This window comes from Salmo trutta, chromosome 25, assembly GCF_901001165.1.
Source record: "Salmo trutta chromosome 25, fSalTru1.1, whole genome shotgun sequence".
In the NCBI taxonomy this organism is placed as follows: domain Eukaryota; kingdom Metazoa; phylum Chordata; class Actinopteri; order Salmoniformes; family Salmonidae; genus Salmo; species Salmo trutta.
The window spans coordinates 32,922,510-32,948,359 of NC_042981.1; the positions used below are offsets into that span (position 1 = coordinate 32,922,510).

Consider the following 25,850-nt stretch of genomic DNA (forward strand, 5'->3'; position numbering starts at 1 on the left):
GATTTTAGAATAAGGCTGTAACGTAACAAAATGTGGAAAAAGTCAAAGGGTCTGAATACTTTCCTAATGCACTCTGACTGGCGCACATGCACAATCCATGTCTTAATTGTCTCAAGGCTTAAAAATCCTTCTTTAACCTGTCTGCTCCCCTTCATCTACGCTGATTTTGAAGTGGATTTAACGAGTTTCATCAATAAGGGATCATAGACTAACAAGGTGAATCCCGGTCTAAGCTATGTCATGGAAAGAGCATAATATTTTGTGTGTGTGTGTATATATATGTGTATATATATATATATATAAAATCCACTTTTTGACTGCACTGGGCTTTTAATCACACAATGTAAAGTGTTTTCATTTTTCATGACAAAAGTAAGTAGAAAGTGGGAAAAGAAAATATGTCACATTCCAATAAGTAAGTTGTCTAACTTAAGTAGTTAAAACAATTTGTATACTGAACAAACATATAATGAATGCTACATGTGAAGTATTTGTCCCATGATTCATGCGCTGAAACAAAATACCCCAGAAATGTTCCATATGCACAAAAAATGTATTTCTCTCAAATGTTTTGCACAAATTTGTTTACATCCCTGTTATTGTGCATTTCTCATTTGCCAAGATATTCCATCCACCTGACTGGTGTGGCATATCAAGAAGCTGATTAGTCGTTACACAGGTGCAACATGTGCTGGGGACAATAAAAGGCCACTCTAAATGTGCAGTTTTGTCACACAACACAATGCCACAGATGTCTCAAGTTTTGAAAGGGCGTGCAATTGGGGTGCTGACTGCAGGAATGTCCACCAGAGCTGTTGCCAGAGAATTGGATGTTCATTTCTCTACCATAAGCGTTGTTTTTAGAGAATTTGGCTTAATGTCCAACTGGCCTCACAACCGCAGACTATGTGTAACCATGCCAGCCCAGGACTCCACATTGAATTTCTTCACCTGTGGTATCATCTGAGGGGAGTGCTGTCTAATAAAGCCCTTTAGTGTGGAAAAACTAATTTTGATTGCCTGGGCCTGGCTCCACAGTGGGTGGGCCTATGCTCTTCCAGGCTCACCCATGGCTGTACCCTTGCCCAGTCATGTGAAATCCATAGATTAGGGCCAAATGGCGCCAGAGAAGAAGGCTGACATTTTGTGTTTTTTTGTTTGTTTGTGTTGTTTAACTTTTTGTAACTTAAAAAAAAATTCTTTAACTTATTTTGTACATAATGTTGCTGCTACCGTCTCTTATGACCAAAATCACAGTCCTGATGTCCAGACGTTATTTAACTCACCACGAACTGGCAGAATCCTTTTTGTTACTTTAACTAGTCTGACGAGCCCGAGGTGAATGACGTACTGCTTTCCCGGGAACGAGCCCAGATCCCCGTGATTTGCGTGAAGAGAAGGCGGAGAATAAGGGTCCGGAGGGAATTCGAAGGCGATCGAATAAACCCCCACTGCCTTCCATTTTGCTAGCAAACGTGCAATCTTTGGAAAATAAAATCAATGACCTACGCGGAAGATTGAACTACCAACGGGACATTCAAAACTGTAATATATTATGCTTCACGGAGTCGTGGCTGACCGACGACATTATCAACATACAGCTGGCTGGTTATACGCTCTATCGGCAGGCTAGAACGGCGGTGTCTGGTAAGATAAGGGGTGGCGGCCTATGTTTTTGTAAATAACAGCTGGTGCACGATATCTAAGGAAGTCTCAAGCTTTTGCTCGCCTGAGGTAGAGGATCTCATGATAAGCTGTAGATCGCACTATCTACCTAGAGAGTTTTCATCTGTATTTTTCGTAGCTGTTTACATACCACCACCGTCAGAGGCTGGCACTAAGACAGCATTGAATGAGCTGTATTCTGCCATAAGCAACAAGAAAACGCTCACCCCGAGGCGGCGCTCCTAGTGGCTGTGGACTTTAATGCAGGGAACAAAGCTCTCCCTCGTCCTCCATTTGGCAAATCTGACCATAATTCTATTCTCTTGATTTCTGCTTACAAGCAAAAATTAAAGCAGGAAGCACCAGTGACTCGATCAATAAAAAAGTGGTCAGATGAAGCAGATGCTAAGCTACAGGACTGTTTTGCTAGCACAGACTGGAATATGTTCTGGTATTCCTCCGATGGCATTGAGGAGTATACCACATCAGTCATTGGCTTCATCAATATGTGCATCGATGACTTCCTCCCCACAGTGACCGTGCGTACATTCCCCAACCAGAAGCCATGAATTACAGGCAACATCCGCACTGAGCTAAAGGCTAGAGCTGCCGCTTTCAAGGAGTGGGACTCTAACCCGGAAGCTTATAAGAAATCATGCTATGCCCTCCGACGAACCATCAAACAGGCAAAGTGTCAATACAGGACTAAGATTGAATCGTACTACACTGGCTCTGACACTCGTCGGGTGTGGCAGGGCCTACAAACCATTACAGACTACAAAGGGAAGCACAGCTGAGAGCTGCCCAGTGACACGAGTCTACCAGATGAGCTAAACTACTTCTATGCTCGCTTCGAGGCAAATAACACTGAAACATGCATGCGAGCACCAGCTGTTCTGGAAGACTGTGTGATCACGCTCTCCACTGACAATGTGAGTAAGACCTTTTAAACAGGTCAACATTCACAAGGCTGCAGGGCCAGACGGATTACCAGGACGTGTACTGGAGCATGCGCTGACCAACCAACATTTTCATCCTCTCCCTGTCCGAGTCTAATACCAACATGATTTTAGCAGACCACCATAGTCCCTGTGCCCAAGAACACTAAGGTAACCTGCCTAAACGACTACCGACCCGTAGCACTCACGTCTGTAGCGATGAAGTGCTTTGAAAGGCTGGTCATGGCTCACATCAACACCATCATCCCAGAAACCCTAGACCCGCTCCAATTTGCATACCGCCCCAACAGATCCACAGATGATGCAATCTCCATTGCACTTCACACTGCCCTTTCCCACATGGACAAAAGGAACACCTATGTGAGAATGCTATACATTGACTCAGCGTTCAATACCATAGTGCCCTCAAAACTCATCAATAAGCTAAGGACCCTGGGACTAAACACCTCCCTCTGCAACTGGATTCTGGACTTCCTGACGGGCAGCCCCCGGGTGGTAAGGGTAGGTAACAACACATCCGCCACGCTGATCCTCAACACAGGTGCCCCTCAGGGGTGCGTGCTCAGTCCTCTCCTGTACTCCCTGTTCACTTATGACTGCACGGCCAGGCACGACTCCAACACCATGAAGTTTGCCGATGACACAACAGTGGTAGGCCTGATCATCGACAATGACGAGACAGCCTATAGGGAGGTCAGAGACCTGACCGTGTGGTGCCAGGACAACAACCTCTCCCTCAACGTGATCAAGACAAAGGACATGATTGTTGACTACAGGAAAAAGAGGACCGAGCACCCCCACATTCTCATCGACAGGGCTGTAGTGGAGCAGGTTGAGAGCTTCAAGTTCCTTGGTGTCCACATCACCAACAAACTAACATGGTCCAAGCACACCAAGACAGTCGTAAAGAGGCCACGACAAAACCTATTCCCTCTCAGGAGACTGAAAAGATTTGGCATGGTTCCTCAGATCCTCAAAAGGTTCTACAGCTGCACCATTGAGAGCATCCTGACTGGTTGCATCACTGCCTGGTATGGCAACTGCTCGGCCTCCGACCGCAAGGCACTACAGAGGGTAGTGCGTACGGCCCTGTACATCAAGGGGCAAAGCTTCCTGTCATCCAGGACCTCTATACAGGCGGTGTCAGAGGAAGGCCCTAAAAATTGTCAAAGACTCCAGCCAACCAGGTCATAGACTGTTCTCTCTGCTACCGCACGGCAAGCGGTACTGGAGCACCAAGTCTCTAGGTCCAAGAGGCTTCTAAACAGCTCCTACCCCCAAGCCATGAGACTCCCGAACATCTAGTCTAATCAGACTATTTGCATTGCCCCCCCCCCCCCCCTTTACACTGCTGCTACTCTCTGTTAGGGGCTCGTAAGTAAGTAAGGTCTACACCTGTTGTATTCGGCGCATGTGACTAATACAATTTGAAATGAATTTTATTCAAATTGACCGATTTTTAACAAAATCATTGACATTTTTGCACGTTGTATTTTATATTTTTGTTCAGTATATCATTTATTGTAAACTTGTGACTAATTTCACTGGTCTAGAATTTTAATTTAATAAAAATATAACATTTTTTCCTGTCGGTCATTATGTTCTGTGAAGCAGCTGTGATTCCAATGAAGGAGCCACCTACTATCAATGAATGTACCCGAGTGTGAATCTGTGGCACTATTTCCAGCGCTGCAGTTTTCCTTTATGGCCAGCAGAGAGCACTCACACATTAGAGAGCACAGAGTGGAATCGGTGAATCCCCTGAGTGCTCCATCCTACTCTAATCCTCTGCTTTTTTCGACATCTAAACAATTTAGCTGTGGGTCATAGCTGGGAAGGGAGTAGGAGTTGATGGGAGTGATGGGGTGATGGGTCTCCCTCTTTTTTTCCCTTTACCTTTAGACAAACGCTGTGCTAGAGTGCCTGCGCTATTAGCATTTCTGTGTGGGTGTTAGGAGCTTAAAAAAGACAGGGTAAATAGAGGCAGCCTTCTCTACCAGGCCGTGCTAACAGTATATGAAATGCCTGGTAAGCATTATTTTTCCAGACAGAATCCACCACCCTGTATAGCTTTTCCATTATGGAAGCACATCATCAAATTACCTTCATTCCAATGAACTCATTACAAAAACATTCACAATCATTATATAGTGCAGTTTGAAAGGATAGCATATGAGAAGCGAAGGAGGTAGTCATAGGCCTAGGTCTCCTTTACTTAGACACTAGCAATAAGTATGTCTAATTGGGGGAAAATAAAGTCTGCTTTTTGAAATGCAGTAGGATAATACGGATTTGTAATTGTGGAATTCTTTGTATAATTTGTACCAAATGTATCATACAACATTTGTTAATTCTGCAAGGCCTATAACCTAATGATAGACAATAATCAAATGCGAGGGGGAAAAATCATGAAGTTGTGAATGAAAGATGCCAGTCCTCCAGCTCACAAACCTTATTGTAATGTAGATATAACATAAGGTAAACAGGAATATGTAACAATCACAAAAACCAGGAAGGAGAGACTACAAAAAGGAGGCATTTCAATGGTAGCTATAATTTGCAGCATTTTTCACATTACGTTCACCTTTGCCTACCAGAGTGCAAAACAGTGGCTAGCCCAGTCTGTCTTACATATTCAGAACATTGCCTCAATTAAGGGAAACTCAGCACAATATGAACTGGCATAAATGTTTATGGAAATGTAATATTAGATTGAAGGATTCATTGGCGTCCTGGGCTCTCTATGGTAATGGCCCAGTCTTGAAAATCAGTCCGGTCCCTGTCTGAAGTGGAGCAGCTGACGGATCATTCCCATGCTGCCTGCAGAAGTTATAAAAGAATAGTCCATGTTTATTCCCCGGAAACATGTATTTATTACCGTCATTACAGTGGCGGGGAGAAGAAGTAACATGTTGCTGTAAATGGCTTGAGATTTAAAAAAGGAATGTATGTGTATATATATATATATTTGTACATACATACATATTGATTATGTCTGTGTTTTCAGATGTCGTAGCCTAGGATGCAATGCCGTAACAGCTGATGTATAATTTTGTAAAATACGTCCCTATCCAAAATAAGTGGGACTGTGTTTGACAAGCTATGTTAGTGTAGCAGCAGGCTAAATGGGAAGTAACAGACCAGACATCCTTATCTTTTATTTTTTTATTTAACTAGGCAAGTCAGTTAAGAACAAATTCTTATTTACAATGATGGCCTACCAAAAGGCATCCTGCGGGGACGGGGGCTGGGATTAAAATAAAAATATAGAACAAAACACATCACGACAAGACACTCTTTGCTATTCCACATTTACTTCAATTGCCAATTTTCTGAAAAGTACAGACCGTTTTGAAAAACATTTCATTTGAAGCTCACCTTGGACTAAAACTTCATGAATGCTATTATGGAAAAACGGTGTAGTCAGGACTACAAGGTTGCACTTCCCAAAATGATGACTCGACCATGTAACTATTGATTGTGTGTGTGTGCGTTTTGTGTAATTACAGTTTTATCTGTCTGGTATTCCCTAAATCAAACAATCTCTCAATGAAAGCAAAGAATGTTATAGGAGTGTCTGACACTTCATCTAAATGGATGTTCTGGATGTTGACATTCTCGTAAGAATTGCTCCTACTTAAAGGTGACTTGAACATTACTTAAAAAATATATTTTTATGCTGGGTATAATGGCTGCTAAGAAGACAATCTTGCCAAGTGATTTTGAACATGGATTGAAGTCTAAATCGTGTTCATATTAAAGATGTCCACTGCAAGGTTGCAAACAGCTTCCACTGTAACTTTGACAAATTGGATCAGGGCTGTGAGTCAAATTTTATAGCTGAGGTATTTTGTAGGTAAGTACAATTCGTTAAAGTTGACTTACAGTGCTTTCAGAAAGTATTATTTATTGTCCTCCTTGAAGGTGAATTGATCTCCCAGTGTCTAGTGGAAAGCAGACTGAACCAGGTTTTCCACTAGGATTTTGCCTGTGCTTAGCTCCATTCCGCTTATTTTTAATCCTGAAAAACTCCCCAGTCCTTAACGATTAGAAGCATACCCATAACATGATGCAGCCACCACTAAGCTTGAAAATATGGAGAGTGGTACTCGGTAATATGTTGTATTGGATTTGCCCCAAGTTAATTGCTTTGCCACATTTTTTGCAGTATTACTTTAGTGCCTTGTTGCAAACAGGATGCATATTTTGGAATATTTTTATTCAGTAAATGCTTCTTTTTCATTATGTCCATTAGGTTAGTATTGTGGAGTAACTATATAATGTTGTTGATCCATCCTCAGTTCTCTTATCACAGCCATTAAACTCTGGAACTGTTTTAATGTCACCATTGGCCTCATAGTGAAATCTGTGAGCGGTTTCCTTCCTCCCTGGCAACTGAATTCGGAAGGATGTCTGTATCTTTGTAGTGACTGGGTGCATTGATACACCATCCAAAGTGTAATTAATAATTTCACCATGCTCAAAGGGATATAAAAATGTCAGCTTTTTTATTTTTACCCATCCATCAATAGGTGCCCTTCTTTGCGAGACATTGGTAAACCTCCCTGGTCTTTGTGGTTGAATCTGTGTTTGAAATTCATTGCTTGACTTTAGGGACCTTACAGTTACAGTTGAAGTCGGAAGTTTACATACACTTAGGTTGGAGTCATTATAACTTGTTTTTCAACCACTCCACAAATTTCTTGTTAACAAACTCGTTTTGGCAAGTCAGTTAGGACATCTACTTTGTGCATGACACAAGTCATTTTTCCAACAATTGTTTACAGACAGATTATTTCACTTATAATTCGCTGTATCACAATTCCAGTGGGTCAAAAGTTTACATACACTAAGGGGACTGTGCCTTTAAAATAGCATGGAAAATTCCAGAAAATGCCATGGCTTTAGAAGCTTCTGATAGGCTAATTGACATAATTTGAGTCAATTGGAGGTGTACCTGTGGATGTATTTCAAGGCCTACCTTCAAAGTCAGTGTGTCTTTGCTTGACATCATGGGAAAATCAAAAGAAATCGGCCAAGACCTCAGAAAAAAAAACGTGTAGACCTCCACATGTCTGGTTCATCCTTGGGAGCAATTTCCAAATGCCTGAAGGTACCACGTTCATCTGTACAAACAATAGTACGCAAGTATAAACACCATGGGACCACGCAGCCGTTATACCGCTCAGGAAGGAGACGCGTTGTGTCTCCTAGAGATGAACGTACTTTGGTGCGTAAAGTGCAAATCAATCCCAGAACAACAGCAAAGGACCTTGTGAAGATGCTGGAGGAAACAGGTACAAAAGTATCTATATCCACAGTAAAACAAGTCCTATATCGACATAACCTGAAAGGCCGCTCAGCAAGGAAGAAGCCACTGCTCCAAAACCGCCATAAAAAAGCCAGACTACGGTTAGCAACTGCACATGGGGACAAAGATCGTACTTTTTGGAGAAATGTCCTCTGTTTTGATGAAACAAAAATAGAACTGTTTGGCCATAATGACCATTGTTATGTTTGGAGGAAAAAGGGGGAGGCTTGCAAGCCAAAGGACACCATCCCAACCATGAAGCACGGGGGTGGCAGCATCATGTGGGGGTGCTTTGCTGCAGGAGGGACTGGTGCACTTCACAAAATATATGGCATCATGAGGTAGGAAAATTATGTGGATATATTGAAGCAACATCTCAAGACATCAGTCAGGAAGTTAAAGCTTGGTCGCAAATGGGTCTTCCAAATGGACAATGACCCCAAGCATACTTCCAAAGTTGTGGCAAAATGGCTTAAAGACAACAAAGTCAAGGTATTGGAGTGGCCATCACAAAGCCCTGACCTCAATCCCATATAAAATGTATCTGCAGAACTGAAAAGGCGTGTGCGAGCAATGAGGCCTACAAACCTGACTCAGTTATGCCATCTCTGTCAGGAGGAATGGGCCAAAATGCAACCAACTTATTGTGGGAAGCTTGTGGAAGGCTACCCGAAAAGTTTGACCCAAGTTAAACAATTTAAAGGCAATGCTACCAAATACTAATTGAGTGTATGTAAACTTCTGACCCACTGGGAATGTGATGAAAGAAATAAAAGCTGAAATAAATATATCTCTACTATTATTCTGACATTTCACATTCTTATAATAAAGTGTTGATCCTAACTGACCTAAGAAAGGGGATTTTTACTAGGATTATATGTTAGGAATTGTGAAAAACTGAGTTTAAATGTATTTGGCTAAGGTGTATGTAAACTTCCAACTTCAACTGTAATTGTATGTGTGGGGTACAGAGATGAGGTAGTCATTCACAAATCATGTTAAACGCTATTACTGCACACAGAGTGAGTCCATGCAACTTATTATGTGACTTGTTCAGCAAATTTGTACTCCTGAACTTATTTAGGCTTGCCATGACAAAGGGAGGAATACATATTGATTCAGGACATTTCAGCTTTTCATTTTGAATTCATTTGTAAAAATGTCTAAAAACACAATTCCACTTTGATATTATGGTGTATTGTGTGTGGGCCAGTGACACAAAATCTCAATTGAATCCATTTTACATTCAGGCTGTAACACAAGAAAATGTGTAAAAAGTCAAGGGGTGTGAATACTTTCTGAAGGCACTGTATATTTGTCTAGTCTGAATAAATTAATGTTAAATATAGCCATTTTCTTGCATAAAGAATATCTAATTGAATCATATCTGAATCTGTACCTTTTTGAACTAAAAAAGGTGTAATCTAAAAAGCTTAAGGCCCCCAACAAAACCTTGCTCTGGGTTTCAGAAGGACATACTGTACGCAAGGTGCCCTTTTAAGATGCAGACAGGCTAATCATTTGTGATTGCGTCCTTGCCTCATCCCACACATCTACTTTCTTGACCTTGGTTTTTTGACTGGCTCTGTTTTGATTTGCCTGCTCGGAGTGCCAAAGGTTTTCAGTCTTATACTCTTTTTCTCTTGCCTTGAGGCATAGAGGTAGACATCATCCAAATATCTGCCAGGAAGCTTATTGATATGTGAATGTGATGGTCGCACCGTAATAGTTATGCCGACTACATAATTGAATGCATTGTATTGGAAAGCAATCTTCTCGCTGTTAGAAATGGGGAGTTGGGAGGATTTAAAAAAAAAAATATATATATATATACATACCTGTTTGGGTGGTGTGGCAAAAGCAGAAACATATAGTTTGTAAGATGGAGTGGCTTTAAATAGGATCAGAGCCAACATAATTGAGTTCATATACTCGATGTACAGCAGTCACATTTGGCTCTGCCAAGGCTGTGCTTGGGGAGAAGGGGGTAATTGTGAGGATGGCAATCAAAGGGGTCATGCGTTTCAATTGAGGGACACATGGATGCAGATGAATCAACACAACGTGCGTGTGTGTGTGTGTGTGTGTGTGTGTGTGTGTGTGTGTGTGTGTGTGTGTGTGTGTGTGTGTGTGTGTGTGTGTGTGAGCAAACTCTGCCCTATTTTTGTTCCATCTCAAAGAAAAGACTTTCACCGTAGGACATAAAAATATAAACAACTGGCCATATGGATATACGATAACCCGAAAGATGATTGGGATGTATTGTGGTGGTTGTGAATAGGCCCTGTGATGATGTAAATTGAAGAGGCCTTTAAAAGTGGAACGTCCTATTGCATATGCATCAAGGCACATCAAAGCCTTTTCAGGGGTCCTACATTTACATAGCGATATCACTGATGCTATGGGAACCCAGCAACCCTGTCTTTGGACCACTTCTGAATAAAGAGGGGGCTTGTGGAAGTCCTTCAGCACGATTAGAACAGGAGTCAAGGAAGTTCCCTTTGGTTTTCCTTTCCTTTAAAACGGGCTTAGGCTTGGAAGTTTGGCTCCTCGACGTTTGGATAGGCATCCTTGTAACGTGTGTGTTAGATACACATTTTGGTAAGGGCACTGGTACAAGAAACGAGGTATTTATTGGTGTGAGTTGTGCGTTTGATTGATGGGACATGTACTGAGCTTTATTGATGGTTTTTCTAGGATTTCACTGACTGTGTGGCAACGATATCATTTTTTATCCTTGAAGGCTATTTACCTGTTATGTGGTTGACTTGTGTGAATTCTGAACCAATGTTTCTTGTATGAGATTACAAAAGGTTTGTGTCTCTTTTGACACAACTGGTGAGGTTATTCTTATAGGACACGACTGCCATACACGTTTGAAATCTTAAGTGCTCTCAATGTGAAAGACCACCGTCACATTTAACTATTGCTTCTTGAAATGATGCTCTGTCAACAAAACACAGGGCTATTGACTTTTTTTTGTGTTTTCAGGAGAGAAATGACAAAAATGAAAACCTACTCTGCTGTACAGTCTAAAGGTGAGTTTAGAATGCATTACAAAGCCATCCTAAATAATGCTGTCTATCTTTGTCATATCTCCAAGCAGGCTAGCTAGTTATTAGCAATACGTTAGCAATATTGTGAACCACGTGAGATGTTATGTTATGCTAATGTCAGAACCATCCATCTATGTATGGATCACAAATGGGTGTGAAAAGGGCACATGGACAATTATTGAAGATCTTGCTCTCTGTAATAACCATGTTACATGTGTAATTAGTATGCATTTCACAATGACTATCGGTTCCTATTTGCATTTGAATACACCCCCCCCCCATCTCTGCTTTTATGAATTTCATGATTCAGTTTCAGGCGTCAAATGTTGGGTCTGTTATTTATTTTGTAGCTTTCTGGGGAGAATCAGACGACAGCAACTCGGAGATAGAAGCAGCTCTGCGTCCTCAATACAATACGAACAATGACAACTCTGAGGATTTTTAGGACTGACTACCTGAGAAAAGGGATTCTTAACAGAAGCTGCTGAGAGAAAGCGCTTTAGAGAACATCTGCATACTGTTTACTTTTCTTCCATTCGTTACCCGACTAAATTCTATCTACGTTGTAAATTGTATGCATACTGTATCATAAAAAATGTATAATGGTAAACCTGATACCCCTTACTGTGGTTAAAGTATGTGAAGAGTTTTCAAACGCACCGATGTTAACCCTTCTTCAGTCTCTTTATCTGAATGACTCTTACAACTCATAATAACAGCTTGAAATAGATTAAACGGGTCTTTTGAAGCGATTTGTTTGCACTAGGCTGGAAATCATGCATTTTGAATGCTGCAAGCATCTCCGAGTGGTCTGCATCTAGCATGCTTGAGTGTAGTGACGTGAGTCACCTGTGAAATGACAAAGAACAATGGCCACTCTGGATGTTACCAAACGACCTGCGGACCTGTTGAAGTGGCCTATCGCCCAGGACGAGATGTACCGTCGTGTTAACAGATCCACAATGATCACAATGTATGTTTTTGAAACTGTTTGGTGAAGTTGTACTTATATACAAAGATTATATCAGACCTGTATTCGTTTTCCTCTTCCATTTCCCATGTGCCTTTTCATTTGCTATGACATTTCAAACTCACCAATTTTTTCTTGCTCAGAAGAAGTACGATCATGTTTTCATGTTCTATTTTTGTATAATGCTTTGTGATCAGATTATGTGTCGAGTAGACATACAGTACTCAGAGACATAATAATTAATTTTGTGAAAAAAAAACATGCAGTTTGTTAAACCATCAACCTCCCTCCTCCCATCCACCCTTTTCCTTTTCACCCTTCAAGTAGTGAATATTCATTACACTAGTTAAAATGCCTTGGAAATCAAATCACCTGAACCAACGCAGCGTGTCCACTCAGCCTGTTTTCCAGTTCTGTAAATAACCTGTTACTCCTATCTTGTGAGAGGTCGCCTTTCTGAATCGTACATGAAAGTTAATCTGTATCATGTCTATAGAATATTGAACATTTGCAAAGCCATGTTATGTTGTAATATTGTAAAAGCCCCTGGCGTTCAGTACATCAGTAGGATTCCATTAGTCAGCTTTTAGGTGACTTTATATGCCTGAACCTTCTAAAGTAGGACTCCACACTCATTACCAGTAATGGCTTCAGCCAGCCCTGCACCTCACACAGAAAGGGAATGTGTCGGAATAATTTGGAGTTTGCTAAAAGGCTCCCTAACATAATATCCATGTTAAGGAGCAGGTCAACAGATACTTGGTGCGGCAGATAACTCTGTGAGAGGAGGTATACTGTACAAAATACACTGAGTATACCAAACATTAAGAACACCACCCCCTTTTGCTCTCAGAACAGACTCAAATCGTCGGGGGATGGACTACAAGGTGTCAAGCGTTCCACAGGGATGCTGATCCTGGTTGACTCCAATGCTTCCCACAGTTGTGTCAAGTTGGCATGATGTCCTTTGGGTTGTGGACCATTCTTGATACACACAGGAAACTGTTGAGCAGTGTTACAGTTCTTGTTATAAGTCGGTGTGCCTGGCTCCTACTACCATACCCCGTTCAAAGGCACTTCAATCTTTTGTCTTGCACATTTACCCTCTGAATGGCCCACAGACACAATCTCATGCCTCAAGATTTAAAAATCCTTCTTTAACCTGTCTCCTCTTCATCTACACTGATTGAAGTGGATATAACAAGTGACATCAATAAGGGATCATAGCTTTCACCTGGTCAGTCTGACATGGAAAGAGCAGGTGTTCTTAATGTTTTGTATACTCGGTGTATAACAACACAATAAATAGCTTGGAAGATAACTTTTCCTGATTGACACTGTGGTGAGAGGCAGTGCCTGTATTCCACGTTTAGCTCTTAGCTTTTAACAGTGGTAGCAGGCTGCAAATAGTTGTTTATTTCTTTATTTAATGAACCTTTATTTAACTAGGCAAGTCAGTTAAGAACAAATTCCTATTTACAATGACGGCCTATCAAAAGGCAAAAGGCCTCCTGTGGGGACGGGGGATTAAAAAATTAATAAAATTTAAATATAGGATAAAACACACATCACGACAAGAGAGACAACACAACACTACATAAAGAGAGACCTAAGACGACAACATAGCAAGGCAGCAACACATGACAACACAGCATGGTAGCAACACAACATAACACCAACATTGTAGCAGCACAACACATGGTACAAACAATATTGGGCACAGACAACAGCACAAAAGGCAAGAAGGTAGAGACAACAATACATCACACAAAGCAGCCACAACTGTCAGTAAGCGTGTCCATGATTGAGTCTTTGAATGAAGTGATTGAGATAAAACTGTCCAGTTTGTGTTTGTTGCAGCTCTTTCCAGTCGCTAGCTGCAGTCAACTGAAAAGAGGAGCGACCCAGGGATGTGTGTGCTTTGGGGACATTTAACAGAATGTGACTGGCAGAAGAGGTGCTGTATTTGGAGGATGAGGGTTGCAGTAGATATCTCAGATAAGGGGGAGTGAGGCCTAAGAGGGTTTTATAAATAAGCATCAACCAGTGGGTCTTGTGACGGGTATACAGAGATGACCAGTTTACAGAGGAGTATAGAGTGCAGTGATGTGTCCTATAAGGAGCATTGGTGGCAAATCTGATGGCCCGAATGGTAAAGAACATCTAGCCGCTCGAGATCACCCTTACCTGCCGATCTATAAATTGTCTCCATAATCTAGCATGGGTAGGATGGTCATCTGAATCAGGGTTAGTTTGACAGCTGGGGTGAAAGGGGAGCGATTTATGATAGAGGAAACCAAGTCTAGATTTAACTTTAGCCTGCAGCTTTGATATGTGCTGTGAGAAGGGCAATGCGCCATCTAGCCATACTCCCAAGTACTTGTATGAGGTGACTACTTCAAGCTCAACCCTCTGAGGTAGTAATCACACCTGTGGGGAGAGGGGCATTCTTCTTACCAAACCACATGACCTTTGTTTTGTAGGTGTTTAGAACAAGGTTAAGGGTAGAGAAAGTGTGTTGGACACTAAGAAAGCTTTATTGTAAAGCATTTAACACAAAATCTGGGGAGGGGCCAGGTGAGTATAAGACTGTATCTGCATATAAATGGATGAGAGAGCTTCCTACTGCCTGAGCTATGTTGTTGATATAAATTGAGAAGAGCGTGGGGCCTAGGATCGAGCCTTGGGGTACTCTCTTGGTGACTGGCAGTGGCTGAGACAGCAGATGTTCTGACTTTATACCCTGCACTCTTGGAGAGAGGTACAGTAGTTAACAAATCAGGCCAAAGACCCCTCAGAGACACCAATACTCCTTAGCTGGCCCACAAGAATGGAATGGTCTACCGCAGGTATTCCCAAACGCGTAATGCCGTCGGGGGTACGCAAAATAAAAATGTGATTCACATTTATTTATTTTGTATATAAAAAAAATTATAAATCTTCACATTTTCAAACAGTCCATTTATATTTTCCAACGGGGCTATACATTTGGGTGAGGTTTTTTTCTTGCCTGAGTAGCCTCGTTTCACTGCCAAAAATAAAAAATGAAACCATCTGGTGTTTAGCAAAATAACAACACAGTGTCAAATACAGGTAGCCTAGTCAAATAATTAACATCCAATCACATGAACCGTTCCTCTCTCATGGGAAACCTTCACGTCTTATATGGTGAGCTACCGAGTGGCTAGGATAGGCAAGCCCAATACAGTTGTGGAGGACTTAATTCTTCCTGCTGCCTAGGATGTGGCTGGGACAATGCTGGGGGAAAAGGCCAAAAAAACTATACAGACAATGCCTTCATCAAACAACACTATTTCACGGCACATCAGTGACATGGCAGGAGATGTTTTGAAACAATTATTGCTTTGCATACAAGCCAGTGAAATATATGCGTTACAGCTGGATGAGTCAACAGACGTGGTGGACCTGGCACAGCTCCTGGTATATGTCCGTTACGTTTATGGGGGGTCAATTGGAAACCACTGGAAACCAGGACAATATGAGAGGATGATTTTAAAGTACTGGACAGCTTTTTGACATCAAATGGACTTTGATGGTCAAGATCTGTACTGATGGTGCAAAAGCCATGACAGGGAGACATAGAGGAGTGGTAACGCGTGTGCAAGCAGTTGCTGCCGACACCACTTGGGTACACTGCAGCATCTACCGAGAGGCTCTTGCTGCCAAGGGAATGCCTGACAACTTGAAAGACGTTTTGGACACTACAGTGAAAATGGTTAATTTTGTTAAAGCAAGGCCCCTGAACTCTCGTGTATTTTCTGCACTTTGCAGTGATATGGGCAGTGACCATGTAACGCTTTTACAACTTACAGAAGTGCGCTGGTTATCAAGGGGCAAAGTATTGACACGTTTTTTTTTTAATTGAGAGACGAGCTTAAAGTTTTCTTTACTGACCATAATTTTCACTTGTCTGACACACGACTGGCCTATCTGGGTAATGTTTTTTCTCGCCTGAATGATCTGAATCTAGAATTACAGGAACTCTCCGCAACTATATTCAATGTGCGGCACAAAATTGAGGCTATGATTAAGAAGTTGGAGCTCTTTTCTGTCTGTATTAACAAGGACAACACACATGTCTTTCCATCATATGATTTTTTGTGTGAAAATGAACTCAAGCTTACGGAAAATGTGAAATGTGATATAGCGAAGCACCTGAGTGAGCTGGGTGCGCAATTACGCAGGTACTTTCCCGAAACGGACGCCACAAACAACTGGATTCGTTATCCCTTTCATGCCCTGCCTACAGTCCAGTTACCGATATCTGAACAAGAGCCTAGTCGAAATTGCAACAAGCAGTTCTGTGAAAATGGAATTTAATCAGAAGCCACTGCCAGATTTCTGGATAGGGCTGCGCTCAGAGTTTCTTGCCTTGGCAAATCGCGCTGTTAAGACACTGGTGCCCTTTGCAACCACGTACCTATGTGAGAGTGGATTCCCAGCCCTCACTAGCATGAACACTAAATACAGGCACAGACTGTGTGTGGAAAATGATTTAAGACTGAGACTCCCTCCAATACAACCCAACATTGCAGAGTTATGTGCATCTTTTCAAGCACACCCTTTTCATTAACCTGTAGTGAGTTATTCACAATTTTGATGAACAAATAAGGTTTCATATGTAAGATGGTTAAATAAAGAGAAAATTATTGATTATTATAATATTATTATTTGTGCCCTGGTCCTATAAGAGCTCTTTGTCACTTCCCATGAGCCAGGTTGTGATAGAAACTCACACTCATTCTTATGTTCAATAAATGTATCGTATAGTGTGTGTGTGTGGCAGGCTTACAATGATGACAAAAAACAACATTTGAGAATACGCTGACACGTGCTAGAGGGGGTACGCAGCTGGAGGTTGAATGTTTGAAGGGGTATGGGACTATAAAAAGTTTGGGAACCACTGGTCTACTGTATCAAAAGCTTTGGCCAAGTCAATAAAAATACCAACACAACATTTCTTAGATACAAGGGCAATGGTGATATTATTGAGGTCCTTTAAGGTTGCAGTGACACATCCATAACCTGAGCGGTAACCAGATTGCATACCCGAGAGAATACTGTAGACATCAAGAAAGCCAGTCAGTTCATTATTGACAAGTTTTTCCAACACTTTTGATAAACAGGGCAAAAGAGAAATAGGCCTATAACAGTTAGGATCAGCTTGATCTCCCCCTTTAAATAAAGGACAAACCGTGGCTGCCTTCCAAGCAATGGGAACCTCCCCAGAGAGGAGAGACAGGTTAAAAAGGTCAGAGATAGGCTTGGCGATGATAGGGGCTCTCACCTTAAAGAAGAAAGTATCTAAACCATAAGACCCAGATGGTTTTTGGGAGTCAAGTTTAAAGAGCTCCTTCAGTACCTCAGACTCAGTGACTGCCTGCAGGGAGAAACTATGTAGCGGGGCAGGGGAAAAAGAGGGAGAAGCATCGGGGATAGTCACATTAGAACAGGTGGGAGTTGAGGAAATGTTGGACGGGCAAGGAGGCATGGTTGAGTCAAATAGGAATCCTGACTTAATGAAGTGGTGATTAAAGAGCTCAGCCATGTGCTTCTTGTCAGTAGCAACCACATCATCAACATTAAGGGACATGGGCAGCTGTGAGGGAGAGGGTTTATTCTCCAGGTCTTTAACCGTTTTCCAGAACTTCTTGGGGTTAGACCCACAGAGAGAGAACTGCTCCTTAAGGGAGCTACCTTTGGCCTTCTGGATAGCCTGAGTAAACGTATTTCTCATTAGTCTGAACGAGAGCCAGTCAGCCTGAGTATGTGTGTGCCGAACCTTTCGCCAAATGCAGTTCTTGAGGTGGAGTAACTCTGCAAGATCACGGTCGAACCAGGGGCTGAACCTGTTTTTAATTCTAATTTTCTTTATTGGGGGCGTTTGTTAACAATACCACTGAAAATATCAAAAAAGAAGGTCCAAGCGATCAAGCTGATTCTATACCATTTTACAGAGTCCAGTTCATGAAGGAAGGCTTGCTCATTAAAGTTTTTTAGCAAGCGTCTATGACAAATCAGGACAGGTTGTTTCACTGAGCAGCCATTACGAGCACAGGCTGTAAAACAGTGATCACTAAGATCATTACAGAAAACACCAGACTGATACCTATCAGGATTATTTGTGAGGATAACATCAAGGAGAGAAACCTTTTCTGGGTGTTTGGAGTCATACTTGTGGGATTGGTAATAATCTGAGAAAGCTTTAGGGAGTCCCATTGCTTTAGAACTTGGTCAGGTGTTTTAAGCATGTCCCAGTTTAGGTTACCGAGCAGAACAAATTCAGACTTAGTGTAAGGGGCCAGGAGAGAACTTAGGGCAGGTAGGGTACAGGCCGGTGCTGATGGAGGACGATAGCACCCAGCAACAGTCAACAAAGAGCTATTTGAAAGTTTTTAACGCTTAAAACCAGCAAATCAAATTGTTTGGGGACAGACTTTGTGGAGACAATCGAGCACTGAAGGTGATCCTTGGTAAAGATTGGCACTCCCCCACCTTCAGAAGATCTGTCTTGCCGAAAAAGGTTAGAACCAGAAAGGTTAACATCAGTTTTCAAAACACGCTTCCTTAACCACGTCTCAGTAATGACCAACACATCTGGATTGGAGCTGTGAACCCACACTTTCAATTGATCCATTTTAGGTAATAAGCTTCTAGTGTTCTAACATGCAGAAAACCCAGGCTTTTATGAGCAGAAATCAGTGAAGCAGATATCAGAGCACAAGTCAGAATTTGGGATAGCAACAGTAGATGGGCCAGGGTGTACATGCACATTTCCAGATATTATCAACAGTAATACAATCAAGGCACGGCATAGGACAGAGAGCTCTGCAGTGCTGATATATAACATCTGAATGTGCATCAGATGGCAACAAGATCATATTGTACAGCAATTTCATCAGGTAACATGAATACAAAGCCGGCGAGAGGTGGTTAGAATGGGATGGGAGGCCAAAAGTCTGTGTAACCAATAAGAGGGTCAGAGTCCTGAGTGTGGGAACAACCTGTCTGTCCCACGGTTGGGTAAAGAAAGTTTGTAGTCAACAAAGCATGCAGTAGTCATGAGGCAAATAGCAAAATGCACAAGAAAAAAATGCAATATATAACGACTTTGGGCTAGCCATTGTAAGTTCAGAGTCACTCGCCCCAACAGTGCGTGTGTGCTGGAGGTGAGCGAAAGATCGGGAGAGATGGGGGAGTGTGGTGGGGTACCTGTACCAGACAGGGGGAGACAGGCCAGTGCAGATGGTGAACAGATCGCCAGGTGGAATCCAAGCAGCAGTGCAGCAGGCAACAGGCGTGTCATACACACTTGGGAGAAGCTTTTATTTCTGGAGGCAGATTTCTTGTAGAAAATGCCAGTGAATGGTCTTTGAACAGCAGGAGGGGGCTTCAGAGGATGCTTCAAAGACTCCTGCCACTTGTTGGGCCCAAAGGCCTCGACACCTTTTACTTCACACCTTAGTGCTAATTGAATTTGTATCTGGTCTGTCCTTGCAAGCCTTGCAGCCTTAACTCAGCATTCAGTCCCCATAAAGTAAAATATATCATTGTAATGTACTTTCTTTTTCTTTTTTCTTTTTCTTCTTGGCTTTCAAAATAGTATCAGACCAAACACTACTCACTCAGTTCCAGGTTGGATGGTGTCCTCAGTTCCCTGCTGTTTGTTTGCTAGAGCACCCTGCCATGTCAGGGGAGATTCTGTGATTCAAGACTCAATGACTTCTTGAAGTATACATACTTATTGGATAATACAGACAATATTAGAGCATCGGCTCTTCAACATATAGTATGAGATCTGTTGTTGAAGCATCAAGCATGGGCTACTTGCTATATGGGTCATTTTACATACGATCATCACTCCCAATTACAAAGCCGAGTCATAGTTGGATGTGATGTGAATACATGCCATATAATGTGTAGTTTGTATCACAACGGATGTGTCTACCATAGAAATAAATGCCCCTTTATGCTTGTATATGACCATGCAGGATGCACTCATGACAAACCATTTAACCAACAGTGTGAGTGCCCTAACAGTTGACTAACAATGCTCCCATAACAATGGAAATCTCAATGATTATGTCTGAGTTACATGAATGGATCCCATATGTTGACATGGCTGTCATCAGACGTACACTGTACTTTCCTATGTGACCACTGCTCTCAATAAGCTATGTCAAGAATTGTTCTCTTTCTGTTCACTTTCAATTTTCTAAGTTTACAATTACACAAAGAGTAGCTTTGATTTGCATCTATTAAACCATAAAGCAATGAATGTTATTAAAGACACCTGGGGCACCTTCAGCAGGCTACAGATACTCACACACACGTACTGTATACAGTACATTCATACTACACACACACACCACAACTGCCGCTACCAGACTTTTACTGAACAAATGATACACTTTCCCCCAATCCCCCCTTCCCCAAAACACATGTAAATATTGGACTTTATACAACAGGTGGGTCTAATCCTGGATGCTAATTGGTTAAAACCGCATTCCAACCGGTGTCTTCAACAAGTTACCACCGGCTAAAGCTATGACGTTGAAATGCCTATTTACTCTGTTCCATCTCACTGCGCAATCCACTGTCTCATCAGGCCAGCCAGGCAATTTATAAACTTGATCTCCACTATAAAAAGCATCTAGACATTATCTCCCTTTTCTTTCAGACTAGCATTTGGTTTTCAACTGCAGAGATTTGTATAAACCTTGCTGTCTGTCTCTCTGACATTTGCAACATTGTTTCAATATTGAAATTCGATTTCCAGCTGTAGTAATGAACTTGTCGGGACGAGACAGACAGGCAGTTTCACGGTTGTCGAAAGGATCGGACCAAAATGCAGCTTGGTTGTAGTTCCACATATTTATTTATTCCGTGAAACGTTGCGATACACAAATAACTAGAATAACAAAAACAACAAACCGTGACGCAGAGAGAAATAAACACTACTCAAAAATTAATCACCCACAAAAACAGGTGGGACAAACATCATCTTAAATTTGACCTCCAATTAGAGACAACGACAACCAGCTGCCTCTAATTGGAGATCATACCAAACAAAACCAACATAGAAATACAAAACTAGAAACTGAACATAGAAATTCAAAACATAGACAAACACCCCCTCTCACGCCCTGACCTACTCTACCATAGAAAATAACAACTTACTATGGTCAGGACGTGACAGGCAGACAGCTTTTCTCAGCCAGTCAAAATCATACATCAGCTGGCATCATTTTTATGGATATTTAGAAAGAAATGTCAATGGAAACAGGTATAAGTAAACGCAATGCAGCTAGTTTGCAGTCTTTCCAGCTTCAGTTTGAAGTGATTGTGTTAGCTGTGTTGTTGGCTAGCTCCTCTGAACAACAGTGTCCTGACTAGAGAGCACATTTTCTTGACTTCGTCTCGGGCCTAACACCCGTGCCAATATATCCTCCAAACATCTGCTTCTCGGGCATTATCACTTAAATAAATTCTGCCTTCTGGTATACTTATGCTAAAATATTTATTTTATTCTACTGAGCCATTTACTTTAAGATCGTATTCTTTTATTTGTTTATTTGTTAATGTTGTTGCATTGTCGTGAAGGAACCTGCAAGTAAGCATTTTGTTGGATGGTGTATACCATGTGTGCAGTGGTGATTTTAGCATGTCAATCGTGGGGCAAACTCACTACACTACACGACACAACACAAAACTAAACAATACATTAATTGGACTATAACAGTGACAAACGGTTCCCACAAACTGTTAGGGCCTACATAAAGCTGTCCCAACAGCAGCGTCCCAACAGCAGTCCCAACACCTTACCACTGCTACAGCTGGCTATCAGCGGAGCCTTGTCGGACAGCGAAACTGTTCTAAAATGTGCGCCGCACATGTGAGCAGTTTCATGGACAGAGCTGGAAATATCCATTATACATTTAGAAAGAGGGGGGTTTAAATATACAACTATCATGGGTTGCTAATATGACTTGGATGTTAGACAATGAAAGAAAGTTGAAATAAAACCAATAGAACAAGAGAAAGCCTATGAGTCTTTATAAAAAATAATTGCCTCCACGTTTCTATAGTGGGATTTTGGCTATAGGCTACTTTCAAGTAAAGTAATACATGTTACGACTTCCACCGAAGGTGGCTCCTCTCCCTGTTTGGGCGGTGCTCAGCGGTCGTCGTCGCCGGCCTACTAGCTGCCACCGATCCCATTTTCCTTTTTTCGTTTAGTACTGTCTGGTTTTACACACCTGTGTCTTGTTGTACTGATTTCGGTTGGTTTATATTTCCCCGCTGCAGGTTTGGCTGTGTGCGGGATTGTTACTGATTTGTACTGTAAAGGGGTGCGTGCCTGCACCACGGGTTTTGTTTTGTTTTGTGCGGTATGTGTTTACCGTGAGACATTTTTGCTCGATTAGTTAACGGAGTCCAGATTTCTCCTCTGTGTGTACTTAATTCCTTCCCTGTGGGTGGATGCTACATTTTGTGCGGTTTCCCGTTGTGGTTGTGCTGTTCATTTGGGACCGCCTGTAATAAACATATGTTCTCCTGGAACCCGTCTGCTCTCCTGCTCCTGATTCCACACACCCCCCTCTGGCTAGAGGCACTGTTACAACATGCCTCATAATATGAAGTAAAACATCCAGGTTTCAAACAATTAAGGAATAGAAAAAATATAGCCATGCTAATTATAGGCCTAACCATCTTCTGGTAGATGGGAAGGCTTTCCCAAATGAAATGTTAACTATAGTAGCTACATGATTATTTGCATCAATCTGAAAACCTGTGCATTTTTTTTTTACATGAATCTCTTTCAATGGTAGTCCTACTATTAGCCTACTTACACAGTACAGCTTGGGTTTGCCTGACTGTGAAAGACCAATATGGGATTCAGAATGTTTTATTATTCAGAATGTAGGCCTATGTCACTGTTTCTCATAGTCAACATACTAGAACTAACACATTAGTAAACCCGCTATAGTCATGCAGTACAGTGTACAGTCAGAAAGCATTTTAGCAGTTACACCGGTGGGCCCCGCTGGCAGTACATTTATAAAATCTAAATCTTACCTTGACTTGGAAGAGTTCCAGTGTTGGATAGCCATTGCCAGCTAGCTAAAATAGCATCCCTCTCTGTTTGAGCCGGGAGTTTGAGTAGGCTAAACTAGGCAGCTGCAACCAAATATAGATAGGTCTCTCTCTCTCTCTCTCTCTCTCTTGCTTCTTTTTAATTTTGGAAGAACTTAATTTGTTCAAAACTGTTCAACTATTGTCTCTCTCTCTCTTTGAGTTAACTACTCAACTACTAGCGGTGCTAGCTAGCTGTAGCTTATGCTTTCAATACTAGATTCATTGACTGATCATTTGATTGTGTGGACAACATGTCCGTTCATGCTGCAAGAGCTCTGATAGGTTGGAGGACGTCCTCCGGAAGTTGTCATAATTACTGTGTAAGTCTATGGAAGTGGGTAAGAACCATGAGCCTCCTATGTTTTGTAAGGAAGTCAATGTACCCAGAGGAGGACAGAAGCTAGCTGGTGCTACACCATGGTGCTACCCTACAGAGGTCTTCTGAGGCTACTGTAAACCTTCATTGCAAAACCGTGTATTTTAATCATTTATTTGGTGATGTGAATATATTTAGTATAGTTTTATCTAAAAAGTATAACTTTAATGTTTCACAATTTTATTTTTTATGAAATTCACTGAGGAGGATGGTCCTCCCCTTCCGCCTCTGAGGAGCCTCTATTGATGTGTATCCTCTACATACAACTAATAAAACCTTGAAATGGAATGACTAGATTGTTGTGTCTTGCAATTCTATGGGCAACACCCTGTAGGGCAGGCCTATGTTCCCGTTTAAAATTATCCGAAGTGTCTTAGAGGCATCCGAAAGTGCTGTAGAAATGAAAAATTCACTCTCCATCAAATCTCCAAAGAGTCTCCTCTTGGAGCAGAGAATGCTTAATATAAAGGGGCTCCATGCCTTTTTGTACCCTGTAAGATGAATTCCTTTCCACTGGAAGGCAAATGTTTATTTTACCTGTATACTCCTTACATACAGTATCTCAAGGACACATGAAGGACATGCTTTTAGTTTGTCACTTTGGTAAATGCTCCAGTCTAAAGTGCTCCCACAAAGCCTTTTCATGGCTCCAAACAAGGTAAAGAGCTACAAGAAGCACCAACATAAAGTGTCTTAATAGGGCGTTGGGCCGCCAGAACAGTTTCAATGAGCCTTGGCATAGATTCTGTAAGTGTCTGGAGCTCTATTGGAGGGAAGCGACTCCATTATTCAGAGAAAGATTCCATCATTTGGTGTCTTGTTGATTGTGGTGGAAAAAGCTGTCTCAGGCGCCACTCCAGAATCTCCCATTAGTGTTCAATTGAGCTGAGATCTGGTGACTGACACACACACACACGTAAACCCCCTATACTCATTTGAGACCTCTCTTTCAAAGTCACTGAGATCTCTTCTTCTAGCCATGGTAGCCAAAATAATGGGCAACTGGGCATTTGTATACATGACCCTAAGCATGATGGGATGTTAATTGCTTAATATACTGAGGAACCACACCTATGTGGAAGCACCTGCTTTCAATATACTTTGTATCCCTCATTTACTCAACGGTTTCCTTTATTTTGGCAGTAACCTATACATGTATAGGTATTGAATCCACTGATACTATTCTGTCCACTAGGGAAAGCTGTAGGGGACGACGCTGGAGAAGGGAGGCAGGTACGAAGAGTCAACATTTAATTTGGAATGGACATGCAGCAGGACAGGAACAGTGTCAGAACCGGGAAACACAAAGACAGACCACAATCAATGCAGAAGCAGGGAACAGAGCGGGGAACCAGACAGATATAGGGAAGGTAATGACAGAGGTGTTTGAGTCCAGGTGAGTCCAATAATTGCTGATGCGCGTAACGGGGGGAAGGCAGGTGTGCGTAATGATGATGGCAGGAGTGCGCAATGCTGGGGAGCCTGGCGCCCTCGAGCGCCATGGGGGAAGTGCGGGAGCAGGCGTGACAGAAAGCACTGTATCTGCACCTCAGCACAGAATGAAATAGTTGTTTTGTCTGTTAAAGTATTCATACCCCTTAAATTATTCCACATTTGGTTGTGTTACAGCCTGAACTCAAAATGTATTAAATAAATAAAAAATCGCACCCACACACAATACCCAAATGTATTCCAAATGAAATACAGAAATGTCTCATTTACATACATTTGAAGTCAGAAGTTTACATGCACTTAGGTTGGAGTCATTAAAAATCATTTTTCATCCACTCCACAAATTTCTTGTTAACAAACTATAGTTTTGGTAAGTCGGTTAGGACATCTACTTTGTGCATGACACAAGTAATTCTTCCAAAAATTGTTTACAGACTACCGACGGACGTCCTCACACAGACTGCAGCGGTAATGGTCGATCAGGGCCCTGTTGTTCCATCCCGCGCCGGCAGCCAGGGTCCTAAACTCCAGGGCAAACTCCTGGACGCTCCTCATCTCCTGCCTCAGATGGTAGAGGCGCTCACCCGCCGCTCTGCCCTCGGGTGGGTGGTCGAAGACTGCCCGGAAACGGTGGGTGAACTTCTCAAAATGGTCCTGATTCTGTAATGTCGTGTGTGTAGGTGGCAGGGAAGTCAGGCGCAGGAGAATCGAACTTGGTATAAATGGAGTAGTTTAAATAGCGTTTAACAAAACTCCAAAATCCAAGTACATAATAAATAAAAGTGGGTACAAGAACCCGTCGCGCACCAATCCAACAACACGAGCATACAAACAAAACAATCTCTGACAAGGACATGAGGGGAAACAGAGGGTTAAATACACAACATGTAATGAATGGGAT

The 25,850-nt window shown here is 42.0% G+C and overlaps 1 protein-coding gene across 2 annotated transcripts in view; it reads left to right on the plus strand.

Moving 5' to 3' along the window:
• The window catches only part of LOC115162447 (centrosomal protein kizuna), a 35,954-nt gene extending 23,722 nt beyond the window's left edge, over positions 1 to 12,232 (plus strand). For both annotated transcript variants that reach the window (XM_029713758.1, XM_029713757.1), the window contains exons 14-15: positions 10,927 to 10,973; positions 11,342 to 12,232. In XM_029713758.1, the coding sequence (XP_029569618.1) occupies positions 10,927 to 10,973; positions 11,342 to 11,436 (142 nt within the window). In that variant the 3' untranslated portion in view covers positions 11,437 to 12,232. The remainder of the gene's footprint in view (positions 1 to 10,926; positions 10,974 to 11,341) is intronic.
• Positions 12,233 to 25,850: the final 13,618 nt, after the last annotated feature.